Source organism: Ranitomeya imitator, chromosome 8, assembly GCF_032444005.1.
Source record: "Ranitomeya imitator isolate aRanImi1 chromosome 8, aRanImi1.pri, whole genome shotgun sequence".
Classification (NCBI taxonomy): domain Eukaryota; kingdom Metazoa; phylum Chordata; class Amphibia; order Anura; family Dendrobatidae; genus Ranitomeya; species Ranitomeya imitator.
In genome coordinates, this window is record NC_091289.1 from 200,466,712 (window position 1) to 200,486,570 (window position 19,859).

The 19,859-nt window shown below is 50.0% G+C and overlaps 1 protein-coding gene and 2 non-coding genes across 3 annotated transcripts in view; all 3 read right to left on the bottom strand.

Annotated features, from left to right (window-relative positions):
- Positions 1-706: 706 nt before the first annotated feature.
- ARMH1 (armadillo like helical domain containing 1) overlaps positions 707-19,859 on the bottom strand; it is a 155,325-nt gene continuing 136,172 nt past the window's right edge. The window contains exons 7-12 of the mRNA XM_069735838.1: positions 4,845-4,967; positions 4,524-4,596; positions 4,254-4,383; positions 3,945-4,022; positions 1,468-1,549; positions 707-848 (exon numbers count right to left, since the gene is read on the bottom strand). Coding sequence (XP_069591939.1) covers positions 829-848; positions 1,468-1,549; positions 3,945-4,022; positions 4,254-4,383; positions 4,524-4,596; positions 4,845-4,967 — 506 coding nt within the window. The 3' untranslated portion in view covers positions 707-828. The remainder of the gene's footprint in view (positions 849-1,467; positions 1,550-3,944; positions 4,023-4,253; positions 4,384-4,523; positions 4,597-4,844; positions 4,968-19,859) is intronic.
- On the bottom strand, positions 9,520-9,634 carry LOC138648544 (U5 spliceosomal RNA). Its single transcript, XR_011315156.1, has one exon. It is a non-coding gene; the product is annotated as a U5 spliceosomal RNA (small nuclear RNA).
- LOC138648545 (U5 spliceosomal RNA) lies at positions 16,953-17,067 on the bottom strand. Its single transcript, XR_011315157.1, has one exon. It is a non-coding gene; the product is annotated as a U5 spliceosomal RNA (small nuclear RNA).

Consider the following 19,859-nt stretch of genomic DNA (forward strand, 5'->3'; position numbering starts at 1 on the left):
GGCTGCTGTCACTGGTCGGGGGGTGTCCTGTCCGTCAGTCCATGGCGGCTGCTGTCACTGGTCGGGGGGTGTCCTGTCCGTCAGTCCATGGCGGCTGCTGTCACTGGTCGGGGGGGTGTCCTGTCCGTCAGTCCATGGCGGCTGCTGTCACTGGTCGGGGGTGTCCCAGGCGGAATTCCCTATCACATGAGCGTCCACAGGAGGTGATGTGTGATCATTCCGGCTCTGGCACTTGTGGTCCCCATGATTCTGCAGCTTCACCTGCACTGACCCCCAGCTCCAAGTATTTCTCATTTAAAGGAACCTTTCCTATTTATACCCAAAATTCCACTGTCCCTCAATGATTCCTCTTATCAATTGGGTGAATATTATTCTACAGGCGAACCGAAGACAGGCAGCAACAGCAGAATAGTGAGTTCAGCTCTGGAGGTGACTGGAGGATGAGACATGATGTAACAGCAGAATAGTGACCGCAGCTCTGGAGGATGAGACATGATGTAACTGCAGAATAGTGACTGCAGCTCTGGAGGTGACTGGAGGATGAGACATGATGTAACTGCAGAATAGTGACCGCAGCTCTGGAGGATGAGACATGATGTCACGGCAGTAGACATGACAAACTTTCCGTCATTCTTGGGATGTTCTGCAGCAGCTGTGCAGGCTTCTGCAGTGTGACAGGACGTGCATAGACTTAGGAGGATATCGGTGCCGCTGGTAAATCTCCTTTATTGTGCACGGTATTATTAGAGGTTTTCTGGCGGCTCCTGTAATATTCCAGTCAGTATGTAGATGTGGGATCAGCGGCCTCCTCCATGTTGTCCGGGGCGGTCATTCTATCACTTCCTTTACTGTAAAAAAAATATATATATATTACAGGATTTTGCGCAGACGTCTGCAGCTGGTTGCACGTGAGATATTTATCTGCAGATCCAAGTACTGCAGAAGCATCAGATTGTCTGTAGATCTGACCCAGTGGTCTGCAGATAAAGATCTCAGGTGGCGATCAGTGGTGGCTGCTCCCACACTCGCTGCTCCCGCGCCCTCCGCTCCAACACAATCCTCTCCTACACTATCCGCTCGCCTCTCCCGCACTCACCGCTCCAGCACTATCCGCTCGCCTCTCCCGCGCCATCCTCTCCTGCACTATCCTCTCATACACTATCCGCACGCCTCTCCTGCGCTCACCGCTCCAGCACTATCCGCACGCCTCTCCTGCGCTCACCGCTCCCGCACTATCCTCTCCTGCACTATCCGCACGCCTCTCCTGCGCTCACCGCTCCAGCACTATCCGCACGCCTCTCCTGCGCCATCCTCTCCTGCACTATCCTCTCCTGCACTATCCGCACGCCTCTCCTGCACTCACCGCTCCAGCACTATCCGCACGCCTCTCCTGCGCTCACCGCTCCCGCACCATCCTCTCCTGCACTATCCACTTGCCTCTCCCGCACTCACCGCTCCCGCACTCACCGCTGGGGATGTTCACTTGATTGGACACCAGAACATCCACTTGTATCGGATCCAACTTCATGTACAACATGTCAGCGTTCTCCTGCAGAGACACAATGCACGATGTGAGGGACCTGCTGCCATTTTGTTGTCATTTCTGGGGTGCAGTATTAGGAATCTGTACAGCTCGGATATGGCAGCACATTGACGACAACTGTAATCCTGGCACTCGGCTGTGGCGGTCTTATTCCAGCGTCAAGCTGCGTGGAAACTACAAAAATATCAGAAAATGGTGGCGGCCGTAGATGCGCGACACATCTCTCAGTGGTTAGCGCTGTACGGTGGCTCAGTGGTTAGCGCTGTACGGTGGCTCAGTGGTTAGCGCTGTACGGTGGCGCAGTGGATAACACAGCAGCCTTGCAGCGCTGTAGTCCTGGGCTCAAATCCCACCAAGGACATCTGCAAAGAGTTTGTATGTTCTCTCTGTGTTTGCGTGGGTTTCCTCCAGGTTCTCCGGTTTCCTCCCACATTCCAAAGACATACTGATAGGGAATTTAGATTGTGAGCCCCATTGGGGACAGTGATGTTAATGTGTGCAAACTGTAAAGCGCTGCGGAATATGTTAGCGCTATATAAATATAAAGATCATTATTATTATTGTTACCGTGTTCCCTGTCGCGGATCACAATCTCCATGTCCTCCGCGCTGCACATATTTTACTCCTTAACAGGTTGGAGAAGTGGAGAAAATATGTGAAAAACGAATGCAACAAGGAACTAAAACCTGACATGGACCAAAAATGGTTCCAGCGCAGTGAGAAGGCATGGGCCGCTCTCAGGAGTCCGCCTGACACGTAACCGCGCGGGTTCCCTACATTTGGGGCTTGTTCAGAGCATTCTACGCCGTCTTCCATACAATCCGACCAGTGTAACTCATGTGACTTGTCGAGAACGAGTGTCCGTGTGGATAAAGCTGGAGCTCGCCCTGGTGGCGGCCGGATGTGGGCGAGACTCGCCTGCTCAGGTCTATGGGGCGCAGAAGGGCGACCCCGCACTGACCATCCTTAGCGCATCGCAGGCAGTAACGTAAATTCTACATTTTATTCACCGCTGATGTATAAAACGGATGAGACGAACGAAGAATCGTCAGTGTTTTGTGGATGAAATTCGGGTAATTTTTCTCGCGCTCGTCTGAACTCAGACCAACATTGCCGCAGTCTGAGGTTCACACTCAGGTGTTTGTTTTTTGTTGTTGTTGGAATCAAAATCAAGTCTTCCAGATGGAAGCGCGCTTTCTTTGCAGTTTTTAATGAGGTTTTTTTTTTATTATTTCCTGAAGACTTTTTTCTGAGTTTTCCTCCTCGTTTTTTTTTTTTTTTTGTTCTGCAGTCGTGTGATTGGACAGTGCTGGGTCAGGAGCCGCTTCAGAGAGAACATGAACTTTCTTTTTTTTCCACCATGAGCTTTTTAGAGTCAGAAGCTGGAAAAATGCTCAAAAACCTTCCCATATGAACAGAAAAGGGTATTTCCCATAGAAATAAATTGGAAAGGTTTTTGAAGTGGATTATAGAGCAGATCTGCACCAAAAAAACCTTCTAAAAACAAACTCCCACCACATCGCCAGATTTTTCTTTTTTTATGATTGTTGCTAACTATGATTCTACACATATAATACTTCTTGCATGGAAACCATCAACAAGTAGGAGAGTTACTGCTGGCAGAATTTATAGTGGCGTTCTTAGGGCATGTGCACACAACGTCTTTTTCTGGTGGGTCGCTTCTGTAACCTGCCTGAAAAAGAGCTAAGCAAAGGCTCGAAAGAATGACCGTGCAATGTGCTGTAATGTTCAGTCTTTTCAGCGGCTTTTAACCACTTCATGTTTGCAGAGGTGCCACGAGGCTAACGGGTGACCGCACCGTTCTGGCAGAGATTGCTTGGAAGAATCCACAGAAGACGCCTCCAAAAGGACGCAGAGGACAAAGATGTCGTGATTCCTGCAGCGTCGTCTTTGTGATAGACTCGTCGGTTTGCCATGGTGTGAACACGCCCTGATTGTGGTTTGGTCGGTCACACGAGCACAGAAATACCGGATACGTCCACTGGAAACCGACGAGGAAACGCAGTCACATTCAGGGCGAATTGAAGGGTCGCAGGGACCATTCACCCCAGGACGCCATTATACAAACTGCTATGGAGGAATCGAGGAGCTCGGATCCGTCAACAGCAGCATGTCGACAGTCTCCGGCTACAAGGACATCTAGTGAAGCAGAACGCCAGGGTCTGGATCTTCTCTGCGGTGACTGTAGATCCTGCGCTCCCGGAGCTGGGGGAGACCATTGACCCCAATGTGAAGCCCCAGAGGAGCACGGATTCCCGGCCGCTGTACGAGATATACAGTATAAAGGACAACGAAATAACAGTGACAGACGGGCGAGGACCCTCAGTCTGCAGGGTGAGGGGGTGCACAGGTTGGGGGGTGACAAAAAACCCCATCTTACCATCAGCATCTGGAAGAGCTTCTCCCCAATGGCGAGCCTCACTTGTTCCTCAACAACCGGGGACACGGATGCAAAGTACTGAAAAGTGAGGAAGAATCGGCAATAGATCAGATCCGATTGGTGCGGTAACGGACAGCAGCCTGTGAGATCGCAGCGCGACACATAACGCACAATTCTGATTGGCCGTGGAGTGTGAGCACCGGAATGGCGTGAAACTAGACCGGACGGCAGTCTATACTCCACTCACACCTAGAGCTGCGCTCGGGCTGGATTCTGCCAGCAGTAGTGCGGATACCCTGCGGCTCTCACCTGCACGGCGAGGCTGGCCTGTCGCTGACTCTCCGTGTGATCCATGTTCCCCATGACGTACAGCAGGTGATGCACAACCCTCAGCCGGATCATCTGGTCACACAGCTCGGAGGATTCCTGCGCCAACATCCTGGAGGTAGAGGCTGACGTCACAGCACCAACATGGAGGATACGTCATGTTCCTTCCCAGCTAATGCTAAACTACAGCTCCCAACATGCGATAGTCACGGACTGGGCAGTAGTAGTTTTATCACACTGTTCTGCACTCACCCTATGGCCCTGGCACAGGCCGCCTGCTGGATGAAAGCGGGTAAAGGGGCCGAGATGACGGGCGCATCGGGATCTGGTGAGAAAAAACAATGATTTCTGTGTAGATTGTAGAATGGAGGGTCACACTGGAGTTATAGGGGTCCACAGTGGTGCATCCCACCGGTGGAGGGGCCGCCGCACCGATGCCAGCAATGTTCGGGTCATTTATTGCACTTGGGGTTTTGCACCAAAATGAAATCAATATTTCCTGTATGTAAATGTTCTCCAGGTGTCAGGAAGGAGACCTCTGAGAACAGACCCGTGCACACGTCGATCACCCACCGTCTAAGATCTGCGGTGTCGCCCTCCCGCCGTCCTTCCAGGATGGTCTCAGCAGCTTCACAAGTCCGTGCAATAAATCCGGCCGAACCTCCGTCCTCGTCAATTCTTTGATCAACTGCAAAGCTGCAACACAAGAACAAGCGACCAGTGAGCGGCCACCTAAAGGCGGACATCTTTATTATGTAAAGGGGGTTTAAAGGACTCAGAATGCTACAAAATAACAATCTTTAATGCTAACAGTACTGATCATCGGGAAGTAAAAAACCCTAAGTGGGTATCTGAATGCTAGATAGTATCCACAGAATAGGTGGGGTGGTCTAACTGCTGCCCCCAGCCCGGACACCGCTCCATCCATTTCTATGGGGCAGTGTGATGCTGTTCCACTTTCCCCAGGGTCCTATTGGGACTGCGATGGGCAGGAGAGCGGCGTCTGTCCTGGTAATCCGCTCTAGACCGGAGAGCGGTGCCCTGTGCTGCCGATCACCAGGCTGCTAGCGATCACCGAGGCGCTGCTGATCACCAGAGTGCTGCCGATCACCGGAGCGCTGCTGATCACCAGGGCTCTGCGGATCACCGGGGCTGCTGCCGATCACCGGGGCGCTGCCGGTCACCAGGCTGCTGTCAATCACCGGGGCACTGCCGGTCACTAGGCTGCTGCCGATCACCGGGGCGCTGCCGATCACCAGGCTGCTGCCGATCACCGGGGCGCTGATCACCAGGCTGCTGCCGATCACCGAGGCGCTGCCGGTCACCAGGCTGCTGTCAATCACCGGGGCACTGCCGGTCACTAGGCTGCTGCCGATCACCGGGGCGCTGCCGATCACCGGGGCGCTGATCACCAGGCTGCTGCCGATCACCGGGGCGCTGCTGATCACCAGGGTGCCACCTGTCTCCCATCCTGAGGATATGTGAAAACTTTAAATCTATGAAACCTCAAATGCAAATTCTGAAATGACACAATATTTTTTCACAATTGTTCGTCTCCAGGGAAATCTTTAGTGAAAGGTGAAAAATGTATTAAAGAGAAATCTAAGAACGTTCCGTAATCTCGGTCTTTGTCCCGAACTACAGATCAACATTTCATCAGTAGAAAAGAAACCGAAGAGCAAAACATAAACCAGCGACAAATCCGGTAACAACAATGTAACATCTCTGCAGCAAACAGGTGCTTCACGGTAACCGCTCTCCTGATGCATCATGGGTGTTATGTAGATGAGGCACAGATGGGGGCGGGGCTTGCAGTAGCTTTTCTTAGGTGGGCTCCATATCGCCCGTATTTCCCCCCCCTAGACGTGCGGTCTCAGTGCGTCTATACTGCGCAGTTACCTAACATACAGTACAGATAAAGGCAAAAAATTATCCTCCACTCATCCAAAAATTATCACCGCACAGAACAGGCTGATCCACTATCTGTAATGTGACGTTTGCGGTGGGATCCGGCGGTGTCCAAACCAACACAACCACATGGGACTGTTACTGATGGCGGCACTATAGAAGTGGGCGGTGGCAATGTCACCACGCCCACCAGCGGCTCACTACCCATAATGCATTTCACCTGCACCAATAACATTTCCATCAATAATTTCAGACCTCATTGTCCTCATCACCGAGCGTGTGACCCGAGAGGCGCCAGTCAGCTCTCCCTAATAATAATATAATCTTTATTTATATAGCGCCAACATATTCTGCAGCGCTTTACAGTTTAACAGTTTCAAACACAACAGACATAAGTAACAACGTTAACAATACAATAAAAGCAAAATAAGCCGCCCCTGCTGGTGAGAGCTTACAATCTACAACGAAGAGGGGGAGATACATCATTATAAATACACACCTGTACTTTGTATTTACAATGAGGGTCCGGCCATCTTCAGGGGGTGGGGGATAGATGGAGATAGTGAATGGGCTACACACACACAAACATAACATGACTGATTAGTGAACATGATAGTCCGCTCTGAACAAATGTGTTTTGAGGGAGCGCCTAAAACTATGGAAATTGTGGATGGTCCTAATATCTTGGGGTAGAGCATTCCAGAGGATTGGCGCAGCACGGGAGAAGTCTTGGAGTCGGGAGTGGGAGGTACGGATTAGTGCAGAGGTTAGTCGAAAGTAGTTTGCAGAGCGCAGCGGTCGGGTAGGCCGATAGACCGGAATGAGGGAGGAGATGTAAGGGGGGCCGCACTGTGGAGAGCTTTGTGGGTGAGAACAAGTACTTTGAATTGTATCCTGTAATGAATGGGCAGCCAGTGTAACGACTGGTGAAGAGCGGACGCGTCTGAGTAACGATTAGCCAGATGGACGACCCTGGCTGCTGCATTAAGGATGGACTGGAGAGGGGAAAGTCGAGTGAGGGGGAGGCCAATTAATAGAGCGTTACAGTAGTCCAGGCGAGAGTGGATCAGGGCGACAGTGAGGGTTATAGCTGTCTCCATGGTGAGAAAAGGGCGGATTCTAGAGATGTTTTTTAGGTGTAAGCGGCACGAGCGGGCAAGAGATTGTATATGGGAGGTGAAGGAGAGATCGGAGTCAAACATAACACCCAGACAGCGTGCCTGCTGCCGGGGTGTTATTATGGTGCCACCGACGGAGAGGGAAATGTCAGGTTTAGGGAGGTTAGTAGATGGCAGGAGCAGAAGAAGTTCAGTTTTGGAGAGGTTGAGTTTCAGATAGAGAGCGGACATGATGTCGGAGACTGCGGACAGACAGTCAGTGGCGTTCTGTAGTACAGCGGGGTAAGGTCAGGGGATGACGTGTATAGTTGTGTCATCGGCATAAAGATGGTACTGAAAGCCAAATTTGCTGCTGGTCTGTCCAATTGGGGCCGTGTAGAGGGAGAAGAGAAGTGGGCCAAGGACTGAGCCCTGAGGTACCCCGACAGTGAGAGGAAGAGGAGATGAAGTGGAGCCAGAGAACAGAACACTGAAGGAGCGGTCAGAAAGGAGGAGAACCAGGAGAGAGCAGTGTCCTTAATGCCAAGTGATTGGAGCCTAGAGAGTAGGAGAGGGTGGTCAACAGTGTCGAAAGCTGCAGAAAGATCGAGGAGAATGAACAGAGAGTGGTCACCGTTACGTTTTGCTGTCAGAAGGTCGTTGGTCACCTTGATGAGTGCAGTTTCTGTCGAATGTAGGGGGTGGAAACCGGACTGTGAAGGGTCTAGGAGGGAAAGAGTGGAGAGGTAACGGGTAAGGAGGGAGTATATCAGGCGCTCCAGGAGTTTAGAGATGAAGGGGAGATTGGAGACCAGTCTGTAGTTGTTTGTGCAGGATGGGTCGAGGGTAGGTTTTTTTTTTTTTTTTAGTAATGTAGTAATGGGGTAATGATAGTGTTTGAATGAGGAGGGGAAAATGCCAGAGGAGAGGGAGAGATTAAAAATTGTAGTTAGGTGAGTTGTGACGACTGGAGAGAGAGACTGGAGGAGATGTGAGGGAATGGGGTCGGTGGTGCATGTAGTCGGGAGAGGAGAGGAGCCTGGAGACTTCTTTTGTGATGGGATCGAATGTGGAGAGTGAGCCAGGGGAGATGCAGGGAGGGATGGGAGTCACTCAACTTGGTGATTGGGAGCGGATTTCCTGACGGTTATTGTCTATTTTCTCTATAAAGTGGGAGGAAAGGTCATCAGCACAAATATCTGTGATAGGGGTTTGTGCTTTTGGGCTGAGGAGGGAGTGAAAGGTGTTAAAAAGCTTCTTGGGGTTGTTGGATAGTGAGGAAATCAGGGTGGTGTAGTAGGACTGTTTGGCGAGGTGAAGGGCAGAGTCCTATAGGTCCTTAACATAAATTTGAAGTGTATGAAGTCTTCTGGTGTGCGTGTTTTCCTCCATAAGCGTTCAGCACACATAGAGCATCGCTGGAGAAATCGGGTTTGCGATGTGAGCCAGGGCTGTTTCACTCTGGAGGTTCTGAGGGTGAGGGGAGCTACTTGGTCCAGGGTGCTTCTAAGAGTGTCATTGTAGTGATGTACAGCCAGATCAGGACAGGAAAAAGAAGAGATTGGGGACAATGATGAGTGTAAGGAGTCTGAAAGTGTAAGAGGGTTAATGGCTTGTAGATTTCTGACTGAATGGTAGGTAGGAGGGTGCTGGGGTGAGCGAGGATTTGTGAGTGGGAAGGAGAGAATGTTGTGGTCAGAGAGGGGAAGCGGTGAGTTATTCAGGTAGGAGATTGAACAGAGCCGGACAAAGACCAGGTCCAGGGTGTTACCGTCTTTGTGTGTCTCATAGGTTGAGAGCTGTGAGAGGCCGAGAGAAGTGGTTAGTGACAGAAGCTGGGATGCAGATGTGGAAGTGGGGCTGTTAATGGGGATGTTGAAGTCTCCCAGGATAGAGGTTGGGAGTTCTGAGGAAATGAAGTGCGGCAGCCAGGCAGAGAAATGGTCCAGAAGGTGGGTGGGTGAGCCTGGGGGCCGGTAAATGACCGCTACTCTGAGGGAGAGGGGACGAAAGAGCCTGATGGTGTGGACCTCAAAAGAAGGGAATGAGAGTGATGGAGTTGGTGGGATGACCTGGAAAGTGCATTGTGGGGAGAGGAGTATGCCAACTCCACCACCAGGTCTGTTTGTGGGTGTCAGGGAATCGGAGAATTGTAAGCCACCATGGGAAATGGCAGCAGACTTGATCTTCGCCAATAACACGTCTCAGTGTTTCCAATCACTTCTGTTATTCACCAGTGCAGGGGCCCAGCAAGCGCCGGGCATCAAAAAATTACATGAAACTCATAATTGTTCCTCTCCACGGAAATCTTTAGTAAAAGGCGAAAGATTTATTCGATCTGAAGAGAAACCAGAGTATAGAGAGGAGAGCGGCTGGCGTCACCCGGGGCCTGCGCTGCGCTCATCCCCCCCGCGGAGAGGACGGCCCTGGGATGGACTGTGGGGTCACGTTCTCCGGCCCCCGGACACAATGTATCTGATCTGTTACTGAACTTTACTACAAAAACTAACGGAAATAAAGAAAGAAATGTTACAATTCTGAGGATGGGTCAGGTGCATCCTGGGGGATATGCAAATCACAGCAGGAGGCGTTCACAAGGTTTCTATAGAGACAAGGCATCATTCCTCCAGTATAGGGCTCATTCCTCCAGTATGGGGCTCATTCCTCCAGTATGGGGCTCATTCCTCCAGTATGGGGCTCATTCCTCCAGTATGGGGCTCATTCCTCCAGTATGGGGCTCATTCCTCCAGTATGGGGCTCATTCCTCCAGTATGGGGCTCATTCCTCCAGTATGGGGCTCATTCCTCCAGTATGGGGCTCATTCCTCCAGTATAGGGCTCATTCCTCCAGTGTGGGGCTCATTCAGGGTGTTTTTTGGATGCTGTTAAAAGTGTTTAGCAAAGTAAAGACCCAGCGTGAAGCCGGCGGGGGATGGGAGGAAAACTGCAAGAACAGAGCCCTGAATGGTGAGGGGAAGTTCTCGGGGGCAGGGTCTTTCATTCCCTGTTTCAGGGCACAGTAATAATAATGTCTTCTCTATAGCGCCGACATAGTCTGCAGCACTTTACATTACAGAGGGGACGTGTAGAGACATCAGAGTCACACAGGTCACCGGTTACAGGAGGAGCGAGGGGCCTGATCACCAGCTACAATCTGTGAGGAAATAGGGGGGCACAAAAGGGAAAAATAAAAGTGTTTAATTGTACGACCTCTGGCCACCAATATAATAAATAAGGGTTATGGTATAAAGCTGCATGATCCGGTCATTATTATTTATTATTATAACGCCATTTATTTCATGGCGCTTTACATGTGAAGAGGGGTGTACATAATAAAACAAGTACAATAATCATGAACAATATAAGTCCACGATTGGTACAGGAGGAGAGCGGACCCTGCCCGCGAGGCAGAGCTTTTTATAATAATAATAATAATCTTTATTTTTATGTAGCTGTAACATATTCCGCAGCACTTTACAGTTTGCACACATTATCATCACTGTCCCCGATGGGGCTCACAATCTAAATTCCCTATCAGTATGTCTTTGGAGTGTGGGAGGAAACCGGAGAACCTGGAGGAAACCCACGCAAACATGGGGAGAACATACAAACTCCTTGCAGATGTCGTACTTCGTGGGGTTTGAACCCAGGACTCCAGTCCTGCAAGGCTGCAGTGCAGTAGCGTAGCTACCGGGGGGGGGCAGAGGGTGCGGGCGCCCGGTGCTGAGGGGGCTACGCTGCTGTAACTGCATCGGCGCGCGCGTTACATTCTGTGGCGGAGCAGGGAGAATTGATCTCCCTGCTCTGCAGCTATGGGGCCCCGGATCGGCAGGGGGGGGGGGGGCGGTGCCAGCAGTGGGCCCCCCGCCGTCATCGCATGGTGAGCTGTATCGGCAGCTAGCCAATACAGCTCACCGCATAGATGGGAGAAGGAGCGCTAATAGCAGCGTTAATGGAGTGCGTTACACCGTGGCATAACGCGGTCCATTACCGCTGCCATTAACCCTGTGTGAGCGCTGACTGGAGGGGAGTATGGAGCGGGCACTGACTGCGGGGAGGAAGGAGCGGCCATGTTGCCACCGGACTGCGCCTAGTCGCTGATTGGTCGTGGCAGTGGTCGTGGGCGTTTTGCCACGACCAATCAGCGACTTGGATTTCTATGACAAGCAGAGGCCGCGACCAATGAATATACGTGACAGACAGACGGAAGTGACCCTTGGACAATTATATAGTAGACTAGATTGTGGCCCGATTCTAACGCATCGGGTATTCTAGAATATGCATGTCCCCGTAGTATATGGACAATGATGATTCCAGAATTCGCGGCAGATTGTGCCCGTCGCTGATTGGTCGAGGCAACCTTTATGACATCGTCGCCATGGCAACCATTATGACATCTACGTCGATACTGTGCCCGTCGCTGAATCAGAAACGTGGGATGTCTACGTCCTTTATGACATCATCGTCGCTGTGCCCGTCCCTGATTGGTCGAGGCCTGGCGGCCTCGACCAATCAGAGGCGCGGGATTTCTACGTCGATACCGTGCCAGTCACTGATTGGTCGAGGCCTTAGACAATTATATATATATAGATTATCTTCAGTAACAGTGCGGTCATCTGCTGAGGTTCTCCTCCACTATTAGGGTGCGTCACCCAGTTGTAATTAAGGTTACCTGGTTAGGGGCCCACTCAGAAGCTTCGCCCCCCTGAACCAAAACCCTAGCTACGCCTTTGCTGCAGTGCTAACCACCGAGCCAGGATGGGTGTGATTGAGGCATGTTTGAAGCATGATGGGAAGACAATAGTTGTTATTGACATGTTGAAGAGATGGGTTAGGGTTGGGATGAAGACTGGTAAGGTTTGGAATGAGGTGGGACAGGATCAAGTCAAGTGCACAGATGATAAGACACAATCTGGAGAGTAGAGAGGAAAGTTGATCTGTAATGGTGGAGAAGCTGGTTTTGGAGTAGGAGGGCTGAGTAGTTATGAGGAGGGGCTGCAGGGACTTTAGGCAAAAGCTTTCTCTGATTTAATCAATCTTCTGCTTGAAGAAAGAGGCAAAGTCTTCAGCTGAGATGAGTGGACAGAGAGGGGGTGCTGCGGGACAGGAGAGAATTGAAGGTGTTGAATATCTGTTTAGGGTTGTGAGACAGGGATGATATGAGAGATGAGAAGTAGGTTTGCAGTGAGCGTGGACTGGAAAGTAATGAGGGACTGTTTGAATGCGATGAAGTGCTCATTGATTTGGGACCTTTTACATCTGCACTCAGCAACCCTGGATGCCAACCTCAGTTCTTTGGTCAGGCTGGTGTGCCAGGGTGAGAAACACCAGAAAAAATTGGAGTACATTGACCACCACAGTGTAAATAAAATCTGAGAAGTTTATTGAATCAATACAAACAGTAATAGCCATACATATTGGCAATAAGGAAGGGAATAGGTGTAGAAGCACAATGGTACAGCAGAGAAGATAAGCAAGGCGTTAAAGATAACCAGGGATATAGCAAGACAGAACTCATAAAGAATCCATATAAACAGCAAAGTCAATAGGTCGGTCACCCACACCATATACATGTAGTTTGTACAAAAAGAAAAAAAAGGAGCATGAACCACACATCCCAAAATCATACGTTGATCTAAAGCCACTAGGCAAAAATTTATATACTGAACATGAAGTTCAGCAACAGGCCGTCCGCCCTGCTGGTGCATGGCCGCTGTGGCGGTGGTCGCCGCACGGCTCCGCTGTTAGGGCGGTAGGACCCACTACGAGGTTTGCTGTGACGTGGCAGTGGGCTTCATACAGTCTGATCAGAATGTTAAACTGAAAACCTCATGTTCAACATATAAATTTTTGCCTAGCGGCTTTAGATCAACGTATGATTTTGGGATGTGCGGTTCATGCGCTTTTTTTTTCTTTTTGTACATATACATGTAGTTATTCAGTTAGTCCTGCTCACCCACAATCGCTGGCACAGTTCTTGCATCTCCTTGCTGGCCCCCTGACACGCGTTTCGCGTAGATGCTTTCTCAAAAGGGGAGTGTTGTGTGCCGTATCTTCCCAGGTATTTATAGGGGAAACAAATCCCCACAATTGCTGATTAATGCGGCGTCCTGGATCTTCCGAACCGGAAGTATCTCCTTCCCCCTCGACCGTCAAAATGGTGTGCGCAGGTCGGTGAAAGCTCACCCAATGACGTCAGCAGACATGCACACATCGCGGGCATGATAGTCACAGGCAAATGGAGACGGAAGCCAGATCAGAGCGTGCGTGTGCACCACAACGGCCATCTTTAAGAAGACCATAGGGGCAAACATGAAAATAAAGACCATACCGGTATCCATATGTAAGTGCCTTGTGACTTAGTAGGCATATTAAGATAGAAAGACCATGAATACAAAAAACATGACGATATTAGCATTATAGAAAAACAGATATATAAAGTGGTAATTAAAGTGACATAGTGCAACATATGATCATATAACATTGCATATATAATAAGTGCAAACATGCCTATTTGCCTGTGACTATCATGCCCGCGATGATATGTATTCCACTTTTTTCTGGTGTTTCTCATACTATGGGAGTATTCCATCTGTTCACATGTACTTTGCATTAATGCATTTATTTTGGGAGCGAGACCTTGGTTCTCCTCGGCCGTGGTATTGTGGATGGATGGATAAAGATGAGGAGATATAGGGCGGTGCAGCACTGTGGAGAGGACGGGTAGGGGATAGATAAAGATGAGGAGATATAGGGCGGTGCAGCACTGTGGAGAGGACGGGTAGGGGATAGATAAAGATGAGGAGATATAGGGCGGTGCAGCACTGTGGAGAGGACGGGTAGGGGATAGATAAAGATTAGGAGATATAGGGCGGTGCAGCACTGTGGAGAGGACGGGTCGGGGATAAAGATGAGGAGAAATAGGGCGGTGCAGCACTGTGGAGAGGACGGGTCGGGGATAAAGATGAGGAGAAATAGGGCAGTGCAGCACTGTGGAGAGGACGGGTAGGGGATAAAGATGAGGAGAAATGGGGCTGTGCAGCACTGTGGAGAGGACGGGTAGGGGATAAAGATGAGGAGAAATAGGGCAGTGCAGCACTGTGGAGAGGACGGGTAGGGGATAGACAAAGATGAGGTATAGGGCGGTGCAGCACTGTGGAGAGGACGGGTAGGAGATAGATAAAGATGAGGAGATATAGGGCGGTGCAGCACTGTGGAGAGGACGGGTAGGAGATAGATAAAGATGAGGAGATGTAGGGCGGTGCAGCACTGTGGAGAGGATGGGTAAGGGATAGATAAAGATGAGATGTCGGGCGGTGCAGCACTGTGGAGAGGACGGGTAGGTGGGAGACAGATGAGGAGGAGATGTAGGGCCGTACAGCAATGTGGAGAGGATGATGGGGTGGTAGACAGAAATTAGATGTATGTCGGTGCAGCGCTGTGGAGAGGAGGAATAGGGTGGGAGGAGATGTAGGATGGTGCAGCACTGTGGAGAGCTTTGTGTACCAGTGGATCTGGTTGCACGCATTTCCTTTTAATGCAGAGAGTGTTGTGCATATTAGTCCAGCAGTCTTTTCCTGGTGCATCATGGGTATTAGATGAGGCACGCCCTGTGGGCGGAGCATGTCTCCATTTCCTTTCTGTATCTTCTACTTCTCCATGTGGGCGGTATTATACGCCGCTCCGCACAGAACCATATTGAGCGCCGTATTGCCGGACACTCAGGCTGCCGTCACACTATCAGTATTTGGTCAGTATTTTACATCAGTATTTGTAGCCAAAACCAGTAGTGGGTGATAAATACAGGAGTGGTGCATATGTTTCTATTATACTTTTCCTCTGATTGTTCCACTCCTGGTTTTGGCTACAAATACTGCTGTAAAATACTGACCAAATACTGATAGTGTGAGGCCGGCCTTAGGCTGCTTTCACATCAGTTTTTTGCCGTCAGGCACAATCAGGCAAATTCTGAAAAAATGGATCCGGCAAAAGTTGCCGCCGGATCCGTTTTTTTCTCATAGACTTGTATTAGCGACGGATGGCCTCATGTTTCATCCATTTTTTTGCCGGATTCCTCGAAAAATTGGTTTTACGGTGGCCGGATAAAATGGACATAGTAACATTTTTTGTGTCCGTTGAAAAAACGAACAGACGGATCCGCCGCCTTACGTTGTTTGCTACAATGGAGCCCTATGGCGACGGATTCCGCTTTATTAACTGAGCATGCTCCAATTTTGGGGGGATCCAATTAGCTGGATTAGGCTGGTTTCACATTTGCGTTTTTTTGGGTGCGTTTTTGCGGTAAAAAACGCAAAAAAAGCATGGTGAAAACGCGTGCAAACGCTGCGTTTTTTTGACGCATGCGTTTTTGCATGTGGTGAAAAAAACGCGGCGTTTTGACGCGTTTACATGCGTTATTTTCATGCGTTTGCGTTTTTTTAAACGCATGCTGAGAAATGTGTGACAGCTGCCAATCATCAAAATAAAGTAAAAAACCCACTGTAAACAGAAATAGTTAGGGGTAGGGTTAGGGGTAGGGATCATAACCCTAACCCTAAAGGGATCCTAACCCTAACCCTACCCCTAACCCTACCTCTAACCCTAAGGGATCCTAACCCTACCCCTAACCCTAAAGGGATTAGGGTTAGGTGTAGGGGTAGGGTTAGGATCCCTTAGGGGTAGGGTTATGGTTAGGATCCCTTAGGGTTAGGGGTAGGGTTAGGATCCCTTAGGGTTTAGGGTTAGGGGTAAGGTTAGGGGTAGGGTTAGGATCCCTTTATCACCTTTATGTTGGGGGGTGGCATATCAGTGTGTTTTCTGGGTTTTTAATAGAAAAACGCATGCGTTTTTAACGCAAAAAAACGCGTGCACAAAAAACGCATGCGTCCCCATTTACTCCAATGTATTTTTTGACCCAAAAAAAACGCATGAAAACGCATGCGTTTTTTTTTTGGGGTCCAAAAAACGCCTCTCAAAAATACTACAAGTTGCATTTCTGAAAATGAACGCATGCAGTAAAAAAACGCATGCATTTCAAAACGCGACCAAACACATGCGTTTTCAATGTTAAATATAGGGAAAAAAAACGCATGCGTTTTTTTGAAAAATAAAACGCTGCAGACAAAAACGCAAGTGTGAAACCACCCTAAGCTGGTCGGATCCGTCATATCAGTTTTTCATAATCTGCGACAGATTGTGCTTGACAGCAAAAAACTGATGTGTGAAAGCAGCCTAAGGCTCTGTGCACACGTTGCGGATTCTCTGCGGATTTGCAGCGTTTTTTGTGGTGCAGAAACGCTGCAGATCCGCAATTAATTTACAGTACAATGTAAATGAATGAGAAAAAAAAAAAGCTGTGCACACTTTGTGGAAAATCCACTGTGGTAACGCTGCGGTTTAAAAGAAGTAGCATGTCACTTCTTTTGTGAATCTGCAGCGTTTTAGTACCCATTCCATTATAGAAATCCGCAGCTGCGGTTTCTGCCAGGAGAGGCAGAATCCGCCACATGTGCACATTGCCTTACAATAGCAGCTTCTGATTTATTGATTAAGGAGCCAGATACCTGTGAACCTCGGAAATCATGGAAGCAACAGCGGAATCACTTGATCTTAGGCCATAACACCACTCAGCATCCCAAGACTGAGACAACTTCACTTCTGTTATTCACCAGAGCAGGAGCCCAGCGAGCGCCGGGCAGCAAAAAATTACATGAAACTCATAATTGTTCCTCTCCACGGAAATCTTTAGTAAAAGGCGAAAGATTTATTCGATCTGAAGAGAAACCAGAGTATAGAGAGGAGAGCGGCCGGCGTCACCCGGGGCCTGCGCTGCGCTCATCCCCCCCGCGGAGAGGACGGCCCCGGGATGGACTGTGGGGTCACGTTCTCCGGCCCCCGGACACAATGTATCTGATCTGTTACTGAACTTTACTACAAAAACTAACGATAGTAAAGAAAGAAATGTTACAATTCTGAGGACGGGCCAGGTGCATCCTGGGGGATATGCAAAGCCTGCAGTAATGACTGCCTTCCTATCGCTCATCCCCCGCAGGCCGGCTTCAGGTTTTTGAGGGTCCGGGCGAAAGTCTCAGTGGGCCGCCCCTCACACAGAACACGATTCGTGATGCACAGATACAGCAGAGAAATATCGGTATAGCACAAAGCCAGATTTCACTTCTTACATGAGTGATAGCTACAATTCTACAATACCATACAGCAGAGGGGCTTTATAGAAGTTAACCCCTTATATGCCAGTTATGTGAGAGCGATGCACGAGCCTTGCATTGCATCACCCGAAACGTCCGTATTTCTATGCAGCTGCACACTCCTGTCCAATGAACGGGCGGCTGTGCAGGGGGAAGTGATGCGAGGCTCTCACAAGTATATATACTACTATATATAGTCATATATAGTAGTATGATTCAGCCCCATAGCGGTATAATGCACCCCCATAGCGGCATAAGGCTGCCCCACAGCGGTATAACGCTGCCCCATAGCGGTATAACACTGCCCCATAGCGGTATAAGGCTGCCCCATAGCGGTATAAGGCTGCCCCATAGCGGTATAAGGCTGCCCCATAGCGGTATAAGGCTGCCCCATAGCAGTATAAGGCTGCCCCATAGCGTTATAAAGCTGCCCCATAGCGGTATAAGGCTGCCCCCATAGCGGTATAAGGCTGCCCCATAGCGGTATAAGGCTGCCCCATAGCGGTATAAGGCTGCCCCATAGCGGTATAAGGCTGCCCCATAGCGTTATAAAGCTGCCCCATAGCGGTATAAGGCTGCCCCCATAGCGGTATAAGGCTGCCCCATAGCGGTATAACACTGCCCCATAGCGGTATAAGGCTGCCCCATAGCGGTATAAGGCTGCCCCATAGCGGTATAAGGCTGCCCTATAGCGGTATAAGGCTGCCCTATAGCGGTATAAGGCTGCCCTATAGCGGTATAACGCTGCCCCATAGCGGTATAACGCTGCCCCATAGCGGTATAATGCACCCCCATAGCGGTATAATGCACCCCCATAGCGGTATAATGCACCCCCATAGCGGTATAAGGCTGCCCCCATAGCGGTATAATGCGCCCCCATAGCGTTATAACGCTGCCCCATAGCGGTATAATGCACCCCCATAGCGGTATAAGGCTGCCCCATAGCGGTATAATGCACCCCCATAGCGGTATAATGCGCCCCCATAGCGGTATAAGGCTGCCGCATACCGTGGCTTTACAAAAAATAAAGTTTCTCCTTACCTGGCTGCGATCCAACAGTGTCCTCCACTCGATGCAACTGAGGCGCGGACCTTCGTTCCGGCGTATGGCAGTGATATCATACGCTGGCTGAGTGCCCGCTGACGTCAGCTGCCGGCCTGTGATTGGCGGATGTTAACTTGCCGTGCAATCTTCCACACAGGAACAAATTTGAACTGCCTGTGCGTCTGAGGACACCCAATCAGTTGCTGAGTTGGCAGGAGCCTTTAGCTGGGGCCTGCTGAGCCACTGCGGGCCCCCTCTGCTCATCGGGCCCCATCCTGTAAGGGCTATTGCCCTGATGGCGGCCCTGCTTAGGTCAGTGGGTTTGGGAAGGATACTTATAAAGTTTTTGGGAATATGAGGAATAATTAAGGTCCAGCTGAAAAAAGTGTAAGAGCGGGGTCCGACGAGTGATGATTCTCTCATGTGAGATAATCGGCTCAATTATGCTGCTGACACTCAGCTCAAACTCTCATCCGAGTGTCATCTGATTCTCTTGCATGAGATAATCGGAGCATATGGAGAAGACAGGGAAATTAATTTCTCCATCTTCTCCACTGTCTGAGGCCATGGATGTTGGACTGCACTCAGATGACAGCTGAGTGCAGCCTGATGTTTCACACGCATCCATAGATTTCAATGGATCCATGTGATCTAAATTCCAGAGCCACTCGCAGCGTGCTGCAGATAATTTTTCCACAGACGAATTCAGTCTGTAGAAAAAATCACAGATCTTCGCTGCCCCATAGTATAATACTGTGTCAAGTGTTCTCCAATATAACATCACATAGCACCCGGCCGTGTTACACGCCAGTGTGATCGAGGACAAGACCCCGTCTTCCCCCTGCAGATCTTCTCAGCCTCTCATGCTGGAGGCCGGCCTCACTTACTTTTCTGTAGTACTGTGGGAGTTTTTGCATACTCTTACCATATACTGTGTCTGTGTGATTATATATATGCAGCGTGTGGTCATGTTACACAATATCTTTAGATGGTGCGCCTGTTCAGCAGCTATAAATCCTGATGAGCCCCCGGCAGAGGAGGATAAGGCTTCTGTTCCCCATATACCCCCCTCCCCCTTGACAGGACACCACAGCTCCATTCTGAAGACTGAAGTTTGGGGAGGTAACTGAAGGGAATCCTGTCAGGGGGCTGCTGCGTCCTGTCAGGGGGCTGCTGTGTCCTGAGATGGGGCTGCTGTGTCCTGTCAGGGGGCTGCTGTGTCCTGAGATGGGGCTGCTGTGTCCTGAGATGGGGCTGCTGTGTCCTGTCAGGGGGCTGCTGTGTCCTGAGATGGGGCTGCTGTGTCCTGAGATGGGGCTGCTGTGTCCTGTCAGG